General features: G+C 43.6%; 1 protein-coding gene across 2 annotated transcripts in view; it reads left to right on the top strand.

Moving 5' to 3' along the window:
* The window catches only part of tmem65 (transmembrane protein 65), a 111,708-nt gene extending 104,657 nt beyond the window's left edge, over positions 1 to 7,051 (top strand). For both annotated transcript variants that reach the window (XM_072268279.1, XM_072268280.1), the window contains one exon: positions 3,519 to 7,051. In XM_072268279.1, coding sequence (XP_072124380.1) covers positions 3,519 to 3,620 — 102 coding nt within the window. In that variant the 3' untranslated portion in view covers positions 3,621 to 7,051. The remainder of the gene's footprint in view (positions 1 to 3,518) is intronic.
* Positions 7,052 to 23,529: the final 16,478 nt, after the last annotated feature.

The following is a 23,529-nucleotide window of genomic DNA, read 5'->3' as shown; positions in this document are numbered from 1 at the left end:
AATACAGATTAGACATTTTACTGTGTTTCGTTAAATAAATGAATGTGAATTTGAATGCTGGTGGCTAGTTTTTACTCTGTATCTAGCTGCCACTTCCCAGAATGCACCAGCGCTTACCTTGGTCATGTCCACATAAGGAAGTCCTATGACCATCCAGTCCTTTGTTATTAGCTCATGTCACCTTGGACCTTGTGCAGCTGAACTTTACTGCAGTGGACTCCCAAACAAAATGTTAGTTAATCCCCTTTATGTCAGAATAAGAATCAAAATCAGGTTTAATATGTCATGAACTGCAAAAATTAAAATAAAAACTGTAACTTACAATAAGAATTTTAATATAAAAAGAAAATTAAATTAAATAAATAGTGTAAAAAGAGATGAAAAATAGTGAGGTAGTATTCATGGGTTCATTATCTATTCAGAAATCTGATGGCGGAGCAAAAGAACTGCTCCTGAAGTGTTGAGTGTGTATCTTCCGAGTCCTTTACCAGCTTCTTGATGGATGCAGTGAAAAGAGTGCATGTCCTGAGTGATGAGGTCCTTAATGGTGGATACTGCTTTCTTAAGGCATAGCCTTTTGAAGATTGTGATGAAGCTAGTGCCTATGGTGGAGATGTATGAGCTTATAACCCTCTACAGCTTTTTCCAATCTTGTGCCTCGGTGTCTCTGTACCAGATGGTGATGCAACCAGTCAGAATGCCCTCCATGGTACATGCAGTACGTAGCTTGATTAATCAAATCACCACAAACTCTTCATGAAGTATAAATGCTGACATGCCTTGTTTGTAATTGCATCAATATGATAGATCTTCAAAGATGTTGACACCCAAACCTTGAAACTGCTCACCCGTTCATCAATGAGAACTGCTACGCATTTGCCCTTCCTGAAGTTCACAATCAATTCCCTGGTGTTGAGTGCAAGGTTGTTGTTGCAGCACCCCTTAAGCAGGTGATCTATGCTACAAAACTCCACAACTGCGCCTTCCCTGCTGGAAGAGGTCAAAAAACAGCTGTCATTCAAAGAAGGAAACAAAATAGGAAAATTTCACTTTGATACCTCTGGCACAGTAGGTCACCTCATCTCTGAGAAGCATCAGGAAGCACCTAGTTAACAATTATAGAAACATAGAAAACCTACAGCACAATACAGGCCCTTCGGCCCAGAAAGTTGTGCCGAACATGTCCCTACCTTAGAAATTACTAGGCTTACCCATAGCCCTCTATTTTTAAACTCCATGTACCTATCCAAAAGACTCTTAAGAGACCTTATCATAACCGCCTCCACCACCATTGCCGGCAGCCCTTTCCACGCATTCACCACTCTACGTAAAAAACAAACAAACAAACAAACAAACAAACTTACCCCCGACATACCCTCCGTACGTACTCCCAAGCACCTTAAACCTATGCCCTCTTGTGCTAGCCAGTTCAGCCCTGGGAAAAAGCCTCTGAGTATCTGCACGATCAATGCCTCTCATCATCTTATACACCTCTATCAGGTCACCTCTCATCCTCAACCGCTCCAAGGAGAAAAGGTGGAGTTCGCTCAACCTGTCTTCATAAGGCATGCTCCCCAATCCAGGCAACATCCTTGTAAATCTCCTCTGCACCCTTTCTATGGTTTCCATATCCTTCCTGTAGTGAGGCGACCAGAACTGAGCACAGTACACCAAGTGGGGTCTGACCAGGGTCCTATATAGCTGCAACATTACCTCTCTGCTCCTAAATTCAATTCCACGATTGATGAAGGCCAATACACCGTATGTGTTAACCATACAGTCAACCTGCGCAGCTGCATTGAGCGTCCTATGGACTCGGACCCCAAGATCCCTCTGATCCTCCACACTGCCAAGAGTCTTACCATTAATACTATATTTTGCCATCATATTTGACCTACCAAAATGAACCACTTCACACTTATTTGGGTTGAACTCCATCTGCCACTTCTCAGCCCAGTTTTGCATCCTATCAGTGTCCCACTGCAACCTCTGACAGCCTTCTACACGATCCACAACACCCCCAACCTTTGTGTCATCAGCAAACTTACTAACCCATCCCTCTACTTCCTCATGCAGATCATTTATAAAAATCACGAAGAGTAAGGGTCCCAGAACAGATCCCTGAGGCACACCACTGGTCACCGACTTCCATGTAGAATATGACCCGTCTACAACCACTCTTTGCCTTCTGTGGGCAAGCCAGTTCTGGATCCACAAAGCAATGCCTCCTTACTTATTAATAAGCCTTGCATGGGGTACCTTATCAAATGCCTTGCTGAAATCCATATACACGACATCGTCTGCTCTTCCTTGATCAATGTGCTTAGTCACATCCTCAAGAAATTCAATCAGGCTCATAAGGCACGACCTGCCCTTGACAAAGCCATGCTGACTATTCCTAATCATACTATACCTCTCCAAATGTTCATAAATCCTGCCTCTCAGGATCTCCTCCATCAACTTACCAACCACTGAGGTAAGACTCACTGGTCTATAATTTCCTGGGCTATCTCTACTCCCTTTCTTGAATAAGGGGACAACATCTGCAACCCTCCAATCCTGTGTAACCTCTCCCACCCCCATTAATAATGCAAAAATCATCGCCAGAGGCTCAACAATCTCCTCCCTTGCCCCCACCCACAGTAGCCTGGGGTACTTCTCATCCAGTCCCGGCGACTTATCCAACGAAGGGATAAGTCCTGACGAAGGGTCTCGGCCTGAAACATCGACTGCACCTCTTCCTACAGATGCTGCCTGGCCTGCTGCGTTCACCAGCAACTTTGATGTGTGTTGCTTGAATTTCCAGCATCTGCAGAATTCCTGTTGTTTGACTTATCCAACTTGATGCTTTCCCAAAGCTCCTGCACATCCTCTTTCTTAATATCTACATGCTCAAGCTTTTCAGGCCATTGCAAGTCATCACTACAATCACCAGGATCCTTTTCCATAGTGAATACTGAAGTAAAGTATTCATTAAGTACCTCTGCTACTTTCTCCGGTTCCATACACACTTTCCCACTGCCACACTTGATAAGTCCTATTCTTTCATGTCTTATCCTCTTACCCTTCACATGGCAGTAGTTTCTGCCCAAGCCAGTAATTTGCGTAGCTCTTGTTTCAATAGTTATACAACATGGAAGCAGACCCTTCAGGGTTCATTTCCCACTGCTGCCCATAGGAATGTGCTTTACTATTCCATTGATCACCAATTGGAGTTCTCTCCGTGATGATGCGAATTTCCTCCCACATTTCAAGGATGGACGGGTGAAGGTTTGTTAGATATGGGCGTGCTATATTGGCGCCAGAATTGTGGTGACACTTACAGACTGTCCAGCACAATCCTTGCTGAGTTGATTTGATGCAAACAGTGCATTTCACTGTATGTTTCGATGTATGTGTGATCAGTAGAACTAATCTTTAAATCTAATCTTCTTTGGAAATGTGAATTGAATTATCTTCTGATTATGCCATGTGTTACTTAGGTTACTTCAAATATCTTAAATTTTTCCTTTTTTTAGGGAAAAGTTATAGGAGTGACCATTGGTTGCTTACTAGGAATGTTTCCACTACTTTTCTTTAAAGCAGAAGAAGAGGGAATGCAGCAGGAACCCAAGAACTGAACTAGTTTACTGAGCACTTCATCTGTTGGCATCCTGAAGGAATACTGGGAAATGGGCAATCAATCCAGACCAGGAACATGGACAAACCTCGTGTCACTACTACAATCATGGAGAATATATTGATTGATTTTTTATCCAAAAAGCAGACATAGTCACTCAAAGTGCAGTCACGTGATCTTTAAAGTACAGATTCACTGCATGTCAGACTGCCATATTTTCCTTCCTCATTTGTGATACTTTGAAATTTTATTTTGTCAAGTAGTCAATGTTAAACATTTCTGCCAATAAATCTAGTTGTAGAACACGTCTTAGCAGTGATATTAAATTATGTATCTCTCACAACTGGTGAATTCCTATTTTGAAAGGTTTGCATTTTAGATGCTGCAATATTTAAGTCTTATGATTTGATAAAAGGCAAATGTGCATTTTATTTAATTGTGAAAGTTAAAGTTATATTTCTATGTTCATGTAATACTTATTACAATTTTACTTTTTGCATTTCAACTTGATATTTTGAACTACATTTGAACTCCAGAACAGCACTAAATAGTAGTAGTTACAGGCACTGCTCGGTTTGAGTACAGTGCTGTTAAGTTCAATCAAAAATACTGCTGAATAAGCACTTTGAAAGATCACTCCAATCTCAATATTATGGTGCTAATGTAAGACAATGTGTTTTGTTTATTCAAATACAAAGTTTAAAGATTGAAAATATTCTGTTAAAATATCATTTGGTTTAACTTGACCTTTTCTTTGGACTTTCTAACTAGCAGTTCTGCTGCGAGGGCTTTTTAACTGAAGTTGATATTTTGAGGGGAAGTTCAACAGTAAAAATTATACCTATCGGCATCATTGTGGAGGATGGCTGGAGTGAGAAACATATCTGAACTGTTTGTTTTCTTTCCCATATTGGCCCTTTATTTTACTACTTTATGGTTGTGGGCGAATGAGCCCTTCTTTCCCTCGGGTCCTATTGTTTTCCTTCTGAAGGGAATGTGGACTGGAATGCATGTATTGATTTGTATTATATTACTTACTCACTGAAGCCCATCACCCCTATGGGGCTTCAGCCACCGACAGCAGCTCGCCAGAGTCCTTTATCCTGGACCAGTCTTTCAGGTTGTCCCCAGCTATAGCCCATCCTCTCCCAGGATGAGGTCTTTGGAGCTTCTGTTGGTATTTTTGTTGCTCTGGGTTTTTATGGGATGGGATACCTAATCCTCCTCCTTTTGCATCTGGGCTTGGAACGATCTATGGCCGAGTTACTTGTATGTGATGCCTAAAATAATAATGAGAGTAATATACCGATAGTGTTGATAAAATTGTTGGATCTACAGTAGGCCAAAGAGCAGTGGAGATTTAAACTGAATTATTGTTTTGGGTCAGGGCTCTTGTGTTAGAACAAATGATAAAACTGAATGAAAATTATTAAAACTGAGATGATTCATTGTTTTAAACAAATTGAATCTGTGTTGCACTTTGCTGGTACTGAATATCAAAAATGCTGCTTCCAACTAAGCACACAACTTATCTTACAGGAGATTTTTTTCATGCAGCGTACTAGAATTGATAGCTAATAAACTTAAACTTGACAGTGAGATTTTAGTCCAATTATTTAAAATTGCCAGTGGTGATTTGTCTGGTTCTTGATCTTAAACCATAAGACCCAGGAGCGGAATGAGTCTATTTGGCCCGTCGAGTCTGCTCCACCATTCCATCTTGCATGCATCATCTCCAAATGTCAAGTGAAATCTTGCACTGTACAACAGTTAAATTTTGAATTCTGAAAGACTCCTGAAAGATGAACTGGGTTGATGTTATGAAATGTTTCTGATGACTATCTGTGAGACTTGCCTCCAAGCTTCAGATATGTCCAGACTAAATCTGCAAGAAATTGGGCACCAAAATATGATAAATTAGTTCAAGATCTTCAAAGTTGATTTGCAGAACTGAATGTTTGATTGGTTTGTTGATAAAGTACCAGGATTTGTGTCTCTTGTAACATGAGCATTGGATCTCTGAGAATTCTGTATTTTTATTTTCATATATTTTTGTTTCAAGATTCATTTTAAACAGTTTAAACCAACAAGTAATAAAAAAGTGTGTAAATGAAGGTAATTTGGAATATTCATATTTACTAGATATTGAAGACAACTTTGCCGTCATGTAGAATGCATTTGTAATTGTTGACAGTGTGGACCCTAGTAGCTGCTTTGTGGTTTCATAGTCCAATAAAATGTAGACAAGAATAAAATTACATTCTGAGACATATATTTTCCACTGAGGGATGAGATTAAAATTAGAAGTCATAGGTTAAGGGTGAAAGAAGACATGTTTAAGAGGAGCGTAAGGGGGAACTTTGTCACTCAGAGAATGGTGAGAGTGTGGAACAAGCTACCAGTGGAATTGGTGGGTGCAGATTCAATTTTAACACTTAAGAGAGGTTTGGATAAGTAGGTGGATAGCTGGGGGTCATTGGGGCTAGGCAGAATAACAGCTAAACACAGACTAGATGGGCCGAATGGCCTGCTTCTGTGCCGTAGTGTTCTATGACTCCAATTAATCTGAACTGTTATTTACTGTAGATGTTACCACTGCCATCACAACTTTTAGAAGTGCAAGTCTCCAACTTAATGTGTATCTACCAGATAATCAACGCATTGCAGGGGAACTGATAAGAATGAAATATCTGGTCAAAAATCCAACTAATGGTGCAAATTAAATTAAATTTTGAGCTCTTCTAAGCTTTGCTTTGTTTGTAGGAAGGTGGGTTATCATTTTTGTTAATTATAGAATTATGGTGGGAATGACTAAATATAGAAAAATGAAGAACTATTTGTTACTGCTTATTGATTACCTTTGTAAAGTACAAACAGAAATATATACAGTCCAAGCTACTATTTTTTGCTTGTTATTTTGATGTTAACACAAGGGAATTCACGATTAAACTTGATGTATGTAATTTGCATTGCTAATCTCACAGTTAAAAGTAATTGGGTTGAAAGTCAAAACCATGCATGAATAATAAGAATTTTTATTTTGTTGATGTGGAGAAAATGGGAAAAAAAGATGATTATAGACCTTAGGAGGAGCAGAAAAATCATGTTTGGGGTGGGTAGAACTTCATCAATGTTGATCAGAGTTACCGATTATTTTTCCTTTTTAAAAAGCATGAAGCAGGTGCAGACATTCAGTTATCACCTGCACACAGCAGTGATCCACGTGGCCTTGATTATCATGTAACTACTTCACAATTTTTTTGTGCAAGCATATTTATTTTTCTGTGAGCAGTGAAATAGTGTATTGGCTTGTAGTTTTCAGCTTTATGTTTATATCATAAATTTGTGTTCAATATTAAAATATCACTTGTATATAATTTGCTGTTTAAATAAATATAGGAATCATTTTCATTTAATGATCAGATGTTACTATGAACCTTTATTAAAAATTTCATATGCAATCATATAGTTTGACATTTTTTTCATCTCATCATGTTTTCAGATATTGGGTAATGGAAAGATAACAATAAGATTGAAAGAGTTCAGAGAAAATTTACAAGAATATTGTTGGGATTCGGTGACCTGAGTTATAGAGAGAGGCTGTATAGGTCAGGGCTTTATACACTGGAGCGCAGGAGAATAAGGGGAGATTTATTAGAGGTAAACAAAATATTGAAGGAGGTAGATAGGGTAAATGTAAGCAGGCTTTTCCCACTAAGGTTGTGTGAGACTAGAATGAGAGGTCATGTGTTGAGAGTGAAAGATGAAATATTTAAGGTGAACCTGAAGGGAAACTTTACTGACAGGGTGGTGAGAGTGTGCAGCGAGCTGCCAGCAGAAATAGTGGGTTGCATTTCAGCATTTAAGAGAAGTAAGCATAGGTACATGGATGAAGGAGTATTAAGGGCTATGGTTCAGACGCAAGTCAACTGAACTAGGCAGATTAATAGTTCAGCATGGACTAGATGGGCTAAAAGGCCTGTTTCTATGCTGTAGTTCTCTATGACTCTCAAGCTCTTAAACAGTACTAAAATGTTTTGAATTTTTAAGATCATATTCAAAGTCACAGCTAAATTCAATTCCCAAGAAAGGGTCCATGACTTTAATTTCAGACATGGTTTTGAAATACAACTGTATTCATTAAGCTTGAATCTTTCAGTTAGTCAATACAAATTTGAAAATTCCATCCTGGACAAATTTGTGAAAGTTTGTCTATTGCCTATAGTGTTAATATTACGGTTATGTATGTTGTTATCAGAGGCTAGAGAGTTTGTGGGTTGCTGCAATCATAAGCTTTGTTTTGTTTCTAATACCTCCCGCAATTACTATGGTGATGGTGCAGCACCATTGTTAAGCAAATTTTTGTCCTGGAAACATTATCAAAAAGAAAAAAAACTGCAGATGCTGGAAAGCTGAAATTAAAAGAATGTTGGAAATGTTCACCTTGTTTTTCAGCATCCATGGGAAGAGAAGGTCTGTGGCCTTTCATCACAGCATTGTTTATTCTTTCTTTGAATTAATAAACTAAATTACTAAAATGTATTATTCACCAAATTTTCTGCCTTCTCTGTATAGAAATTGGCAGGAGGTACATTAGTGGTTAAACAGATTTTTCTTCTGTCAGAAGTGATTTGCACTCTTTCAAAGTTTGAAAGATTAGCTTAGTTTGTCACTTGTACATTGTTTTGTATCGTTTGCGTCAAATCAAACCAGCAAGGATTGTGCTGGCTAGTCTGCATGTGTTGCCTTGATTCCAGCAACAACTCTAATATGTATATGTTTGGAATGTAGGAGGAAGCCCACGCAGTCATAGGGAGAATGCACAAGCCCCTTGCAGACAGCCATGGGAAATGCTGGCTCTGCAAAGCGATTGTGTTAACCACTGGGCTATCATTCCACACTGAAATGCTCATTCTTGTCGTTGCTACTAGAAGCTTTACCCTCTTCAGAATAACTACCTGTAACAATACTGGCCATGTCCTCATTCAGACCATTGATACAAATCCATTTGGTGGCCTCCATTGATTCCCAGTTACAGAATATAACACAATATATTCCTTGGTTTTCAGAAAACATGCTGCCCAGCCTGGTGAATATTTTCATCATTTCGCTTTACTGCAGATTTTCAGAAGCTGCAAAATTAAAAAAAAATAATTTTCAGTGTGGTGTCATTAATGTGTGTGCAATAATCCAGAGACCATGTATTTAAACTGAGAGGGAGCTAGTTCAAAGGAAACGTGCTGGACAAGGTGTGGCACTGAAGGCAAAAACTAGAGGCATTTATGGGGCTCTTGGATAAGCTCATAATGATAGTGCAATCGCTCGAGTTGAGCATGACATTCTCCCAAGGCGTTATTCCCTTAATGGAGAATGCCTGGATGTGATTTTGTTTAATATGGAGAGGCTGATGCATGGGCAGCCACCACACAGTCCTCAAAAAATAGCAAACTTATGCACCACGACAAGGTGATGATCCTCAGAAAAGATGGGCACATGAATATGCAGAGAATGGTGTATTAGTTGGATGTTTACTTAGGCTACATCCTCACTACACCGGATAATATTGAAAACGAAGCTTTTTCTCTTCGTTTTGACCCTCTGTCCACACTAAAATGGCGTTTTCATCTCCCGAAAATGGAGATTTTCAGAATGGTTGAATGGCCAATTCCTGTGCTTTTCCAGCCATTTAAAAAATCCTGGGACAATTGAGTTATATCTTATTTGTTCTAATGACAACAGCTCAAACTGCTGCAAATGGTTTTGCATTGTTTACTTGAGGCCAGAACACAGTATGTGGCCACCTGGTGTTTGCAAAGGCTTCAATCATGTCCTGTTGGTATAGGGCATGACACCAGTTTCATGTCTGTGATTCCTCCATTCACAACTTCACATCCATTGACTTTGTCATACAAGGCATGAAGCTTCTATTTGCCTCCTGCTGTGCTGGGCACTTTGAAAGAGAGGAGGAGACTGAGAAGACAGGACCAGCAATAAGGACATACCAAGACAGTATGTGAACAAAAGCCTATTATAGCACCACAGGAATAGAAAAATGTTCTATTTTTAGATTTCTGTAATGTAAAATGTCAAATATATGACCTGAAACCCAGCAGTTTGAATCCAAAATGAAATCTCCGAAAACTGATCTTTCCTTTATTTCCTTTATGGTCCATTTCCGACACCACCCTCCCCTTTCTAGATCTTTCTGTCTCTGTCTCTGGAGACAGCTTATCCACTGATGTCTACTATAAGCCTACTGACTCTCACAGCTATCTGGACTATTCCTCTTCTCACCCTGTCTCTTGCAAAAACGCCATCCCCTTCTCGCAATTCCTCCGTCTCCGCCGCATCTGCTCTCAGGATGAGGCTTTTCATTCTAGGACGAGGGAGATGTCTTCCTTTTTTAAAGAAAGGGGCTTCCCTTCCTCCACTATCAACTCTGCTCTTAAACGCATCTCCCCCATTTCACGTACATCTGCTCTCACTCCATCCTCTCGCCACCCCACTAGGAATAGGGTTCCCCTGGTCCTCACCTACCACCCCACCAGCCTCCGGGTCCAACATATTATTCTCCGTAACTTCCGCCACCTCCAACGGGATCCCACCACTAAGCACATCTTTCCCTCCCCTCCTCTCTCTGCATTCCGCAGGGATCGCTCCCTACACAGCTCCCTTGTCCATTCGTCCCCCCCCATCCCTCCCCACTGATCTTCCTCCTGGCACTTATCCGTGTAAGCGGAACAAATGCTACACATGCCCTTACACTTCCTCCCTTACCACCATTCAGGGCCCCAAACAGTCCTTCCAGGTGAGGCGACACTTCACCTGTGAGTCGGCTGGGGTGATATACTGCGTCCGGTGCTCCCAATGTGGCCTTTTATATATTGGCGAGACCCGACGCAGACTGGGAGACCGCTTTGCTGAACATCTACGCTCTGTCCGCCAGAGAAAGCAGGATCTCCCAGTGGCCACACATTTTAATTCCACATCCCATTCCCATTTTGACATGTCTATCCACGGCCTCCTCTACTGTAAAGATGAAGCCACACTCAGGTTGGAGGAACAACACCTTATTTTCCGTCTGGGTAGCCTCCAACCTGATGGCATGAACATCGACTTCTCTAACTTCCGCTAAGGCCCCACCTCCCCCTCGTATCCCATCTGTTACTCATTTTTATGCACACATTCTTTCTCTCACTCTCCTTTTTCTCCCTCTGTCCCTCTGAATATACCTCTTGCCCATCCTCTGGGTCCCCCCCCCTTGTCTTTCTTCCCGGACCTCCTGTCCCATGATCCTCTCGTATCCCCTTTTGCCAATCACCTGTCCAGCTCTTGGCTCTATCCTTCCCCCTCCTGTCTTCTCCTATCATTTTGGATCTCCCCCTCCCCCTCCAACTTTCAAATCCCTTACTCACTCTTCCTTCAGTTAGTCCTGACGAAGGGTCTCTGCCCGAAACGTCGACTGCACCTCTTCCTACAGATGCTGCCTGGCCTGCTGCATTCACCAGCAACTTTGATGTATGTTGCTTTCCTTTATTAAGCTAGTACCATACAGCACTACAGCATAGAAACATGCAGTTTGGCCAATTATTCTACCTAACCCATCAATCTGCATGTGGACCATAGCCCTCCATAACCCCTCCCCATTGATGTACTTACCCAAATTTCTTTTAATTGTTGAAATCAAACCCGCATTCCTCACTTCCGCTGGCAGCTCAGTCCACACTGTGACCTCTCTGAGTGAATAAATGACCACTCAGGTTCCCCTTCAGTACTGTACTTCACCTTTCACTGTTAACCTATGAACTGTAGTTCATCTCTCCCAACCTCAGTGGAAAACGCCTGCTTGCATTTATCCTGTCTATACCCTGCATAATTCTGAACTCTTTCATTCATTATGTGCCATTTGTATTCCATAAGACCATAAGACAAAGGAGCAGAAGTCGACCATTCGGCCCATCGAGTCTGCTCTGCCATTTTATCATGAGCTGATCCATTCTCCCATTTAGTCCCACTCCCCCGCCTTTTCACCATAACCTTTGATGCCCCGGCTACTCAGATACCTATCGATCTCTGCCTGAAATACACCCAATGACTTGGCCTCCACTGCTGCTTGTGGCAACAAATTCCATAGATCCACCACCCTCTGACTAAAAAAATTTCTTTGCATTTCTGTTCTGAATGGGCGCCCTTCAATCCTTAAGTCATGCCCTCTCGTACTCGACTCCCCCATCATGGGCAAGAACTTTGCCACATCCACTCTGTCCATGCCTTTCAACATTCGAAATGTTTCTATAAGGTCTCCCCTCATTCTTCTAAACTCCAAGGAATACAGTCCAAGAGCGGACAAACGTTCCTCATATGTTAACCCTCTCATTCCCACAAACATTCTAGTAAATCTTCTCTGTACCCTCTCCAACATCAGCACATCTTTTCTTAAATAAGGAGACCAAAACTGCCCACAGTACTCCAAGTGAGGTCTCACCAGCTCCTTATAGAGCCTCAACATCACACCCCTGCTCCTATACTCTAATCCTCTAGAAATGAATGCCAACATTGCATTCGCCTTCTTCACTACTGACTCAACCTGGGGGTTAACCTTAAGGGTATCCTGTACAAGGACTCCCAAGTCCCGTTGCATCTCAGAACTTTGAATACTTTCCCCATTTAAATAATAGTCTGCCCGTTTATTACTTCTGCCAAAGTGCATAACCATACACTTTCCAACATTGTACTTCATTTGCCACTTCTCTGCCCATTCTTCCAATCTATCCAAGTCTCTCTGCAGACTCTCTGTTTCCTCAGCACTACCGGCCCCTCCACCTATCTTCGTATCGTCAGCAAACTTAGCCACAAAGCCATCTATTTCACAATCCAAATCGTTGATGTACAATGTAAAAAGAAGCGGCCCCAACACGGACCCCTGTGGAACACCACTGGTAACCGGCAGCCAACCAGAATAGGATCCCTTTATTCCCACTCTCTGTTTCCTGCCAATTAGCCAACGCTCTATCCACGTATGTAATTTTCCCGTAATTCCATGGGCTCTTATGTGTGGCACCTTGTGAAAGGCCTTCTGAAAATCCAGATATACAACATCCACTGCATCTCCCTTGTCTAGCCTACTGGTAATTTCCTCAAAAAACTGTAATAGGTTTGTCAGGCAGGATTTTCCTTTAAGGAATCCATGCTGAGTTCTGCCTATCTTGTCATATGCCTCCAGGTACTCTGTAACCTCATCCTTGACAATCGACTCCAACAACTTCCCAACCACCGACGTCAAGCTAACAGGTCTATCATTTCCTTTTTGCTTCCTTGCCCCCTTCTTAAATAGCGGAGTGACATTTGCAATCTTCCAGTCCTCTGGAACTATGCCAGAATCTATCGACTTTTGAAAGATCATCGCTAATGCCTCCGCAATCTCCACAGCTACTTCCTTCAGAACACGAGGGTGCATTCCATCTGGTCCAGGAGATTTATCGACCTTTAGCCTATTCAGCTTCCTGAGTACTTTCTCTGTTGTAATTGTGACTGCGCACACTTCCCTTCCCTGCCACCCCTGAGTGTCCGGTATATTGCTGATGTCTTCTTCAGTGAAGACTGATGCAAAATACTCGTTCAGTTCCTCTCCCATCTCCTTATCTCCCATTACAATTTCTCCAGCATCATTTTCTATCTGTCCTATATCTACTCTCACCTGTCTTTTACTCTTTATATACTTGAAAAAGCTTTTAGTATCCTTTTTGATATTATTGGCTAGCTTCCTTTCATAGTTAATCTTTTCTCTCTTGATGACCTTCTTAGTTTCCTTTTGTAGGGCTTTAAAAACCTCCCAATCCTCTGTCTTCCCACTAATTTTTCCTTCCTTGTATGCTCTCTCCTTTGCTTTAACTTTGGCTTTGACTTCTCTTGTCAACCACAGTTGCATCCTTTTTCCATTCAAAAATTTCTTCTTTTCTGGAATATACCTGTCCTCACTTCTTGCATAAACTCCAGCCACTGCTGCTCTGCCGTCTTTCCCGCCAGTGTCCTTTTCCAGTCAACTTTGGCCAGTTCCTCTCTCATGCCACTGTAATTTCCTTTACTCCACTGAAATACCGACACATCAGATTTCGGCTTTTCTTTTTCAAATGTCACAGTGAACTCAATCATGTTATGATCACTGCCTCCTAAGGGTTCCTTCACCTCAATCTCTCTAATCACCTCCGGTTCATTACACAATACCCAATCCAGTACAGCTGATCCCCTAGTGGGCTCAGCAACAAGCTGTTCTAAAAAACCATCTCGCAGACATTCTACAAATTCTCTCTCTTGAGATCCAGTGCCGACTTGATTTTCCCAATCCACTTGCATGTTAAAATCCCCCACAATTATCATAATATTGCTCTTCTGACAAGTCTTTTCTATTTCCTGTATCAAATAGAGCGGTAAAAGTTAAAAAAGAAGACTGCCATATCCAGCAGGCAGTGTTTGGAGTGGGCAGCAGAGTGAGAGAGTAGTAGGGTGATAGGGCTTTGGCTCAACGGGTTTAGGTGGTAATGGGACGAGGCAAGGTAGGTTTATCTGTGTTGATCGCGGAAAGCAAGTAGTACGTGTGTGAGGCCGTTTTTCTGTGCTCGGTGTCAGATGTGGGAGGTCCTGGAGTCGCCCAGCCTCCCGATGGCCATATCAGCACCTGATATGTGTCGAGCTGCAGCTCCTAAGGGAGCGCGTTAGGGAACTGGAGTTGCACCTCGATGACCTTCATCTGGTCAGGGAGAGTAAGGAGGTGATAGAAAGGAGTTATAGGCAGGTGGTCACACCAGGGCCACAGGAGACCGATAAGTGGGTCACAGTCAGGAGGGGGAAGGGGAAGAGTCAGGTATTAGAGAGTAGCCCTGTGGCTGTACACCTTAACAATAAATACTCCTGTTTGAGAACTGTTGGGGGGACAGCCTACCTGGGGGAAGCGGCAGTGGCCATGCCTCTGGCACAGAGTCCAGTCCTGTAGCTCAGAAGGGTAGGGAAAGGAACAGGAGGCAGTAGTGATAGGGGACTCTATAGTTAAGGGGTCAGACAGGCGATTCTGTGGATGCAGGAAAGAAACTCAGATGGTAGTTTGCCTCCCAGGTGCCAGGGTCCGGGATGTTTCAGATTGCATCCACGATATCCTGCAGTGGGAGGGAGAACAGCCAGAGGTCGTGGTACATATTGGTACCAACGACATAGGTAGGAAAAGGGAAGAGGTCCTGAAAACAGACTGCAGGGAGTTAGGAAGGAAGTTGAGAAGCAGGACCGTAAAGGTAGTAATCTCGGGATTACTGCCTGTGCCACATGACAGTGAGTATAGGAATAGAATGCGTGGCTAAGGGATTGGAGCAGGGGACAGGGATTCAGATTTCTGGATCATTGGGATCTCTTTTGGGGCAGGTGTGACCTGTACAAAAAGGATGGGTTGCACTTGAATCCCAGGGTGACCAATATCCTGGTGGGGAGGTTTGCTAAGACTACTGGGGAGAGTTTAAACTAGAATTGTTGGGGGGTGGGAACCAAACTGAAGAGACTGGGGAAGAGGCTGTTGGCTCACAAATAGAGAAAGCTTGGAGACAGTGTGTGAGGGAGGATAGGCAGATGATAGAGAAGGGACGCACTCAGACTGACAGTTGGAGATGTGTCTATTTTAATGCAAGGAGTATTGTGAACAAAGCGGATAAGCTTAGAGCGTGGATCAGTACTTGGAGCTATGATGTTGTGGCCATTACAGAGACTTGGATGGCTCAGGGGGACAGGAATGGTTATTTCAAGTGCCAGGTTCTAGATGTTTCAGAAAGGACAGGGAAGGAGGCAAAAGAGGTGGGGGCACTGTTGATCAGAGATAGTGTCATGGCTGCAGAAAAGATGGATGTCATGGAGGGATTGTCTATGGAGTCTCTGTGGGTGGAAGTTAGGAACAGGAAGGGGTCAATAACTTTACTGGGTGTTTTTTATAGGCCACCCAATTGTAACAGGGATATTGAGGAGCAGATAGGGAAACAGGTCCTGGAAAGGTGTAATAATAACAGAGTTTTTGTGGTGGGAGATTTTAATTACCCAAATATCGATTGGCATCTCCCCAGAGCGAGGGGTTTAGATGGTGTGGAGTTTGTTAGGTGTGTTCAGGAAGGTGTGGAGTTTGTTAGGTGTGTTGAGGAAGGTGTGGAGTTTGTTAGGTGTGTTGAGGAAGGTGTGGAGTTTGTTAGGTGTGTTGAGGAAGGTGTGGAGTTTGTTAGGTGTGTTGAGGAAGCTGTGGAGTTTGTTAGGTGTGTTCAGGAAGGTTTCTTGACACAATATGTAGATAAGCCTACTAGAGGAGAGGCTGTACTTGATTTGGTATTGGGAAATGAATCTGGTCAGGTGTCAGATCTCTCAGTGGGAAAGCATCTTGGAGATAATGATTATAATTCTATCTCCTGTACAATATCATTTGAGAGAGATAGGAACAGACAAGTCAGAAAAGCGTTTAATTAGAGTAAGGGGAATTATGAGGCTATCAGACAGGAACTTGGAAGCTTAAATTGGGATTAGATGTTCTCAGGAACACTCACAACACGCTGGAGGAACTCAGCAGGTCGGGCAGCATCAGTGGAAAAGATTGGTTGACATTTCGGGCTGGAACCCTTCGTCGGGACTGTAGGGGGAAGGGGCAGAGGCCCTATAAAGAAGGTGGGGGTGGGTGGGAAGGAGAAGGCTGGTAGGTTCCAGGAGAAAAACCAGTAAGGGGAAAGATAAAGGGATGGGGGAAGGGAGGCAGGGAGGGGATAGGTAGGAAATGTGAAGAATGAATAGGGGAAAACACAATGGGTAGTAGAAGGAGGCGGAACCAAGAGGGAGGAGGTAGGCAGCTGGGGGAGGGAGCAGAGTGACATAGGGATAGAGGAAGGGAGGGGGAGGGAATTACTGGAAGTTGGAGAATTCTATGTTCATACCAAGGGGCTGGAGACTACCTAGATGGTTTATGAGGTGTTGCTCCTCCAACCTGAGTTTAGCCTCATCATGGCAGTAGAGGAGGCCATGTATGGACATATCTGAATGGGAGTGAGAAGCAGAGTTGAAGTGGGTGGCTACTGGGAGATCCTGTCTGTTGTGGCGGATGGAGTGGAGGTGTTCGACGAAGCGGTCCCCCAATCTGAGTCGGGTTTCACCGATGTAGAGAGGGCTACACCGGGAGCACCAGATGCAATAGATGACCCCAACAGACTCACAAGTGAAGTGTTGCCTCACTTGGAAGTACTGTTTAGGGCCCTGAATGGTGGCAAGAGAGGAGGTGTAGGGACAGGACTAGCACTTGCGCTTACAGGGATAAGTGCCGGGTGGGAGATCCGTGGGGAGGGACGTGTGGACCAGGGAGTCGCGGAGGGACTGATCCCTGCGGAAGGCGGAGAGGGGTGGAGAGGGAAAGATGTGCTTAGTGGTGGGGTCCTGTTGAAGGTGGCGGAAGTTGCAGAGGATAATGTGCTGGATCCGGAGGCTGGTGGGGTGGTAGGTAAGGACAAGGGGAACACTGTCTTTGTTGTGGTGGCGGGAGGATGGGATGAGAGCCAAAGTGCAGGAAATGGAGGAGATGCGGGTGAGGGCATCATTAATGACAGCAGAAGGGAAACCACGATCCTTAAAGAAAGAGGACATTTGAGATGTCCTGGAATGGAAAACCTCATCCTCGGAGTAGATGTGGCGGAGACGGAGGAACTGGGAATAGGGAATGGCATTTTTGCATGTGGCGGGGTGGGAAGAGGTATAATCGAGGTAGTTATGAGAGTCAGTGGGCTTGTAGAAGATGTCAGTGGATAGTCTGTCTCCAGAGATGGAGACTGAGAGATCGAGAAAAGGAAGAGAAGTGTCCGAGATAGACCAAGTGAATTTGAGGATTGGGTGGAAGTTAGAAGTAAAGTCAATGAAATTGGCGAGCTCAGCATGGGTGCAGGAAGCAGCACCAATGTAGTGGTCAATGTACCGAAGGAAAAGTTGGGGAGCAGTACCAGAATAGGTTTGGAGCACAGACTGTTCCACATAACCAACGAAGAGGCAGGCATAGCTAGGGCCCATGTGAGTTCCCATAGCTACACCCTTGGTCTGAAGAAAGTGGGAAGAGCCAAAAGAGAAGTTATTGAGTATGAGAACCAGTTCTGCCAACCGGAGGAGGGTAGTGGTGGTGGGAACTGGTGAGGTCTATTATCCAGAAAGTAGCAGAGGGCTTTGAGGCCTTCTTCATGGGGAATGGAGGTGTACAGGGATTGGACATCCATAGTGAAAATGAAGCGGTTGGGACCGGGGAACTGGAAGTTATTGAAGAGGTGGAGGGCATGGGATGTATCACGGATGTAGGTGGGGAGGGACTGAACTATAGGTGACAAAATGGAGTCCAGGTAGGCAGATACAAGTTTGGTGGGACAGGAGCAGGCGGAAACTATGGGTCTACTGGGACAGTCAGGCTTGTGGATCTTGGGGAGGAGGTAAAACCGAGCGGTATGGGGTGTGGGAATTATGAGTTTAGTGGCTGAGGATGGAAGGTCTCCGGAGTTGATAAATTGGTACGGGAGACAATGGTTTGATGTTTTTTGGTGGGGTCCTGTTCCAGGGGTAAGTAAGAGGAGGTGTCAGAGAGCTGCCATTTGGCCTCAGTGAGGTAGAGGTCCATCTGCCATAGAGGGAGTACAAAGAAGGTTCACCAGATTGATTCCTGGGATGGCAGGACTTTCATACGAAGAAAGACTGGATGAACTGGGCTTGTACTCATTGGAATTTAGAAGCTTGAGGGGGGATCTGATTGAAACCTATAAAATCCTAAAGGGATTGGACAGGCTAGATGCAGGAAGATTGTTCCCGATGTTGGGGAAGTCCAGAACAAGGGGTCACAGTTTGAGGATAAAGGGGAAGCCTTTTAGGACCGAGATTAGGAAAAACTTCTTCACTCAGAGAGTGGTGAATCTGTGGAATTCTCTGCCACAGGAAGCAGTTGAGGCCAGTACATTGGCTATATTTAAGAGGGAGTTAGATATGGCCCTTGTGGCTACGGGGATCAGGGGGTATGGAGGGAAGGCTGGGGTGGGGTTCTGAGTTGGATGATCAGCCATGATCATAATAAATGGCGGTGCAGGCTCGAAGGGCCGAATGGCCTACTCCTGCACCTATTTTCTATGTTTCTATGTTATGACTACAGCACCACCTTTGTCAGCGGGTTTGATGGTGAGGTTGGGATTAGTGCGGAGAGAGTGGAGGACAGTGTGTTCAGAGGAGTGAAGTTGGAACAGGAGAGAGGAGTGGTGAAGTTGAGATGGTTGATGTCTCGGCGACAGTTAGAGATAAAAAGATCGAGTGTAGGTAGAAGGCCCGGGCGGGGTGTCCAGGAGGAGGAGGAGGGTTGAAGACAGGAGAAGGGGTCATCTGTAGCGGGAGGGGAATCCTTGCCAAAGAAGTAGGCTTGGAGACGTAGGTGACGGAAGAAGAGTTCAGCGTCATGACGGGCACGGAACTCACTGAGGTGTGGACAGAGGGGGACAAAAATGAAGTCCTTGCTAAGGACAGAACGTTCTGCCTCAGAAAGGGGAAGGTCAGAGGGGATGATGAAGAGACGGCAAGGGTTGGGGCTGGGGTCGGAGGAGGGTGAAGTGTGGGAGGTCTAGGGAGGGAGAGGGGGGTTGGGATGTTCTCAGGGAAAGGTACGGAAGAAATGTGGCAAATGTTCAGGGGATACTTCTGTGCAGTTCTGCATAGGTATGTTCCAATGAGACAGGGAAGTTATGGTAGGGTACAGGAACTGTTGTGACCAAAGGGTGCAGTAAGTCTAGTCAAGAAGAAAAGAAAAGCTTATGAAAGGTTCAGAGAGCTAGGTAATGTTAGAGATCTAGAAGATTATAAGGCTAACAGGGAGGAGCTTTAGAAGGAACGTAGGAGAGCCAGAAGGGGCAATGAGTAGGCCTTAACAGGCAGGATTAAGGAAAACCCCAAGGCATTCTACATGTATGTGAAGAGCAAGAGGATAAGACGTGAAAGAATAGGACCTATTAAGTGTGACAGTGGGAAATGGAACTGGAGGAAAAAGCATAGGTACTTAATGAATACTTCAGTATGCACTATGGAAAAGGATCTTGGCAATTGTAGGGATGACTTTCAGCAGACTGAAAAGCTTCAGCATGCAGATATTAAGAAAGAGGATGTGTTGGAGCTTTTGGAAAGCATCAAGTTGGATAAATCACCAGGACTGGACGAGATGTACCCCAGGCAACTGTGGGAAGCGAGGGAGGAGATTACTGAGCCTCTAGCGATGATCTTTGTATCATCAAAGGGGACGGGAGAGGTTACGGAGGATTGGAGGGTTGCGGATGCTGTTCCCTTATTCAAGAAAGAGTGTAGAGATAGCCCAGGAAATTATAGACCAGTGAATCTTACTTCAGTGGTTAGTAAGTTGATGGAGAAGATCCTGAGAGGCAGGATTTACGAACATTTGAAGAGGTATAATATGATTAGGAATAGTCAGCATGGCTTTGTCAAGGGCAGGTCGTGCCATACAAGCCTGATTGAATTTTTTGAGGATGTGACTAAACACATTGATGAAGGTAGAGCTGTAGATGTAGTGTATATGGATTTCAGCAAGGCATTTGATAAGGTACCCCATGCAAGGCTTATTGAGAAAGTAAGGATGCATGGGATCCAAGGGAACATTGTTTTGTGGATCCAGAACTGGCTTGCCCACAGAAGGCAAAGAGTGGTTGTAGACGGGTCATTTTCTGCATGGAAGTCGGTGACCAGTGGTGTGCCTCAGGGATCTGTTCTGGGACCCTTACTCTTCATGGTTTTTATAAATGATCTGGATGAGGAAGAGGAGGGATGGGTTCATAAGTTTGCTGATGACACAACTGTTGGGGGTGTTGTGGATAGTGTAGAGGGCTGTCAGAGGTTGAAGTGGGACATTGATAGGATGCAAAACTGGGCTGAGAAGTGGCAGATGGATTTCAACATGGGTAAGTGTGAAGTGGTTCATTTTGGTAGATCAGATATGATGGCAGAATATAGTATTAATGGTAAGACTGTTGGCATGGAGTATCAGAGTTGTCTTGGTGTCCGACTCCATAGGACGCTCAAAGCAGCTGCACAGGTTGACTCTGTGGTCAAGAAGGCATACAGTGTATTGGCCTTCATCAATCGTGGAATTGAATTTAGGAGCCGAGAGTTCATGTTGCAGCTATATAGGACCCTGGTCAGACCCTACTTGGAGTACTGTGCTCAGTTCTGGTCGCCTCACTACAGGAAGGATGTGAAAACCATAGAAAGGGTGCAAAGGAGATTTACAAGGATGTTCCCTGGATTGGGGAGCATGCCTTATGAAGAAAGGTTGAGTGAACTCAGCCTTTTTTCCTTGGAGCGATGGAGGACGAAAGGTGACCTGATAGAGGTGTATAAGATGATAGGCATTGATCATGTGGATAGTCAGAGGCATTTTCCCAGGGCTGAAATGGCTGCCACAAGAGGGCACAGGTTTAAAGTGCTGGGGAGTAGGTACCGAGGAGATGTCAGGGGTCAGTTTTTTACACAGAGAGTGGTGAGTGTGTGGAATGGGCAGCCAGTGACGGTGGTGGAGGCGGATACGATAGGGCTTTTTAAGAGACTCTTGGACAGGTACATGGAGCTTAGAAAATTAGAGGGCTATGGGTAAGCCTAATAATTTCTAAGGTAGGGACATGTTCGGCACAGCTTTGTGGGCCGAAGGACCTGTGTTGTGCTGTAGGTTTTCTATGTTTCAAATCTCCCCTTATTCTCCTACACTCCAGGGAAGAAAGTCTTTTGTCTATTACTGAGGTCCTCAAGTCTCCTCAACATTCTTGTAATTTTCTCTGTACTTGTTTTAATTTAATCTTTATTTGTTAAGCATGCCTTTTGCTTCCAAATAAGGTTTTACTTATTTAGAGAAATAAAACCTCGTGGAGGCTTGTATCATCTATGACAGGAAGTAGATCTTTCAAAATTCAAGTTTATTTATCAGATGTACATCAAAATCTACAGTGAGAATGTGCTGGGGGAAACCTGCAAGTGTCAACAGAGCAATCCCACAATACTTGGCAGAACACAGCAACAGCAAAACAAGCTCCGTTCTCCACACACACATGCACAGTCCTCTAACTCCCAAGAAAGGCCATCTTTAGCTTCCAGCAGACTCAGTCTCACAACATTGGGCCTTTGACTAACCCAGCGAACTTCCAGCAATTTGCAAACCCGCCCAGATTTCTGGCCAATGGGCCTTGACTTCTGGACTTTCAATTCAATCCTTGGCATCAACCACGGGTCTTGCAAAACACCAGGCCTTAAGCCCCAGATTTGCTGATGATGTCTGTGGAAGACAGCACGTAGAACTAGAAAGATGTACTTGCTCCTCGGATTTCTCCCTTATGTGTTACAAAGCAAAATTAATATCATCAGAATTGATTTTATCATCACTTAGAAGGCAATAACCTTGGAAGACCACAAGAATTCCAAAAGAGGCAGATACATTAGGGCCAATTAAGAGACTCTTCGATAGGAAAATGGATGGTTATGTCGGAAGGAGAAGTTAGATTGATCTTAGAGTAGACCAAAAGGTCAGCACAACATTGTGGGCCAAAGGCATGTACTGTGCTGTAAAGGTCTATGCTTTATGTGCCTTGCATTCCTAATGTAACACCACTTCATTATGTGAAAGTACATGTGAAGAATTTCCGGACCATTTCTCAATTACATCAATGGATAACTTAAAATAAAACATAATAATCTACTCTTGCACCGTTATTTATTCAGAGGATGATTTCCTCTCTGTGATGTTCATCTGTTGAATTCTCAAGTGCAGAATTCTGTTTGTGAAGCAAAATCAGGAAAGAGTAGATGTCTCTACTGTGATTATGTGCAATCATTTTGTAGTTTAGAGTGCTAAGGGACTGTGGTGTCAGTGCAGCAATAAATACTTTGCAAGGTAGTTCAACAGCATATCACCATATACTATTTTAAGATTAATTTTCTAATAATTATTTACAGTGGAACAGAGAACACAGTAGAATCAATGAAGACTACACACAAAGACTGACAACCAATGTGCAAAAGAAGGTAAACTGTGCAAATTTTAAAAAATGAAGTAAATAAACAGGACTGAGAACATAAGTTGTAGAGTCCTTGAAAGTGAGACTGTAGGTTGTGAAATCAGTTCAGAGTTAAGGTGAGTGAAATTGTCCACATTGGTTCAGCAGCCTGGTGGTTGTAGGGTAATAACTGTTCCTGAATCTGGTGGTGTAGGATTCAAGGCTGCTGTACCTCCTGCCCAACTGTGACAGTGACAAGACAGTATAACCTGTATGGTGGGAATCCTTGAAGATGGATGCTGCTTTTTTGTGGCAATGCTCCTTGTAGAGGTTCTCATTGGTGTCAGAAATGCAAAGAACAATGGGAATGAGAAATATCTTATGATAATTATGTTTGTAACACTACTAGGAACAGTTTCTACCAGGTTACTTCCACAGAAAGCTTGCGGTAATCCCACTGATAAATGGCCTGGCTGAAAAAACAAACTGGCAAACAACAACCAAGGGGATATGAAAATCTTCAGATAGAATTCTGCTTCACCCTTTGCTTATCCGCGTGTTTATCATTGATAGGAGTCTGTCCTCATCAGGATTCCCTATTCTCCAACTCCGTATGGGAATCTACAGGAATGGTGATTGGTTGTTTGAACTCCCGGTGATGGAGTAGGGTCTACATGATTCATCTGTGCAGACATCCAGCTGCCAAAGGGCATTAGCCATGTTTAGAACATAGAACACTAGTTAGTTGGTTCACTGGTTCATTGGGGTAGTCGTTTATTTGGGTTAGGGTTAGGGTTAAAGAACAAAAACTAATTGAGGAAATAGCCATGATTACCTTTGTGTATTTCCTGC

The sequence above is a fragment of the Mobula birostris genome, chromosome 9 (genome assembly GCF_030028105.1).
Source record: "Mobula birostris isolate sMobBir1 chromosome 9, sMobBir1.hap1, whole genome shotgun sequence".
NCBI classification, from domain to species: Eukaryota; Metazoa; Chordata; class Chondrichthyes; order Myliobatiformes; family Myliobatidae; genus Mobula; species Mobula birostris.
This window is presented reverse-complemented; position numbering and strand designations above follow the sequence as displayed.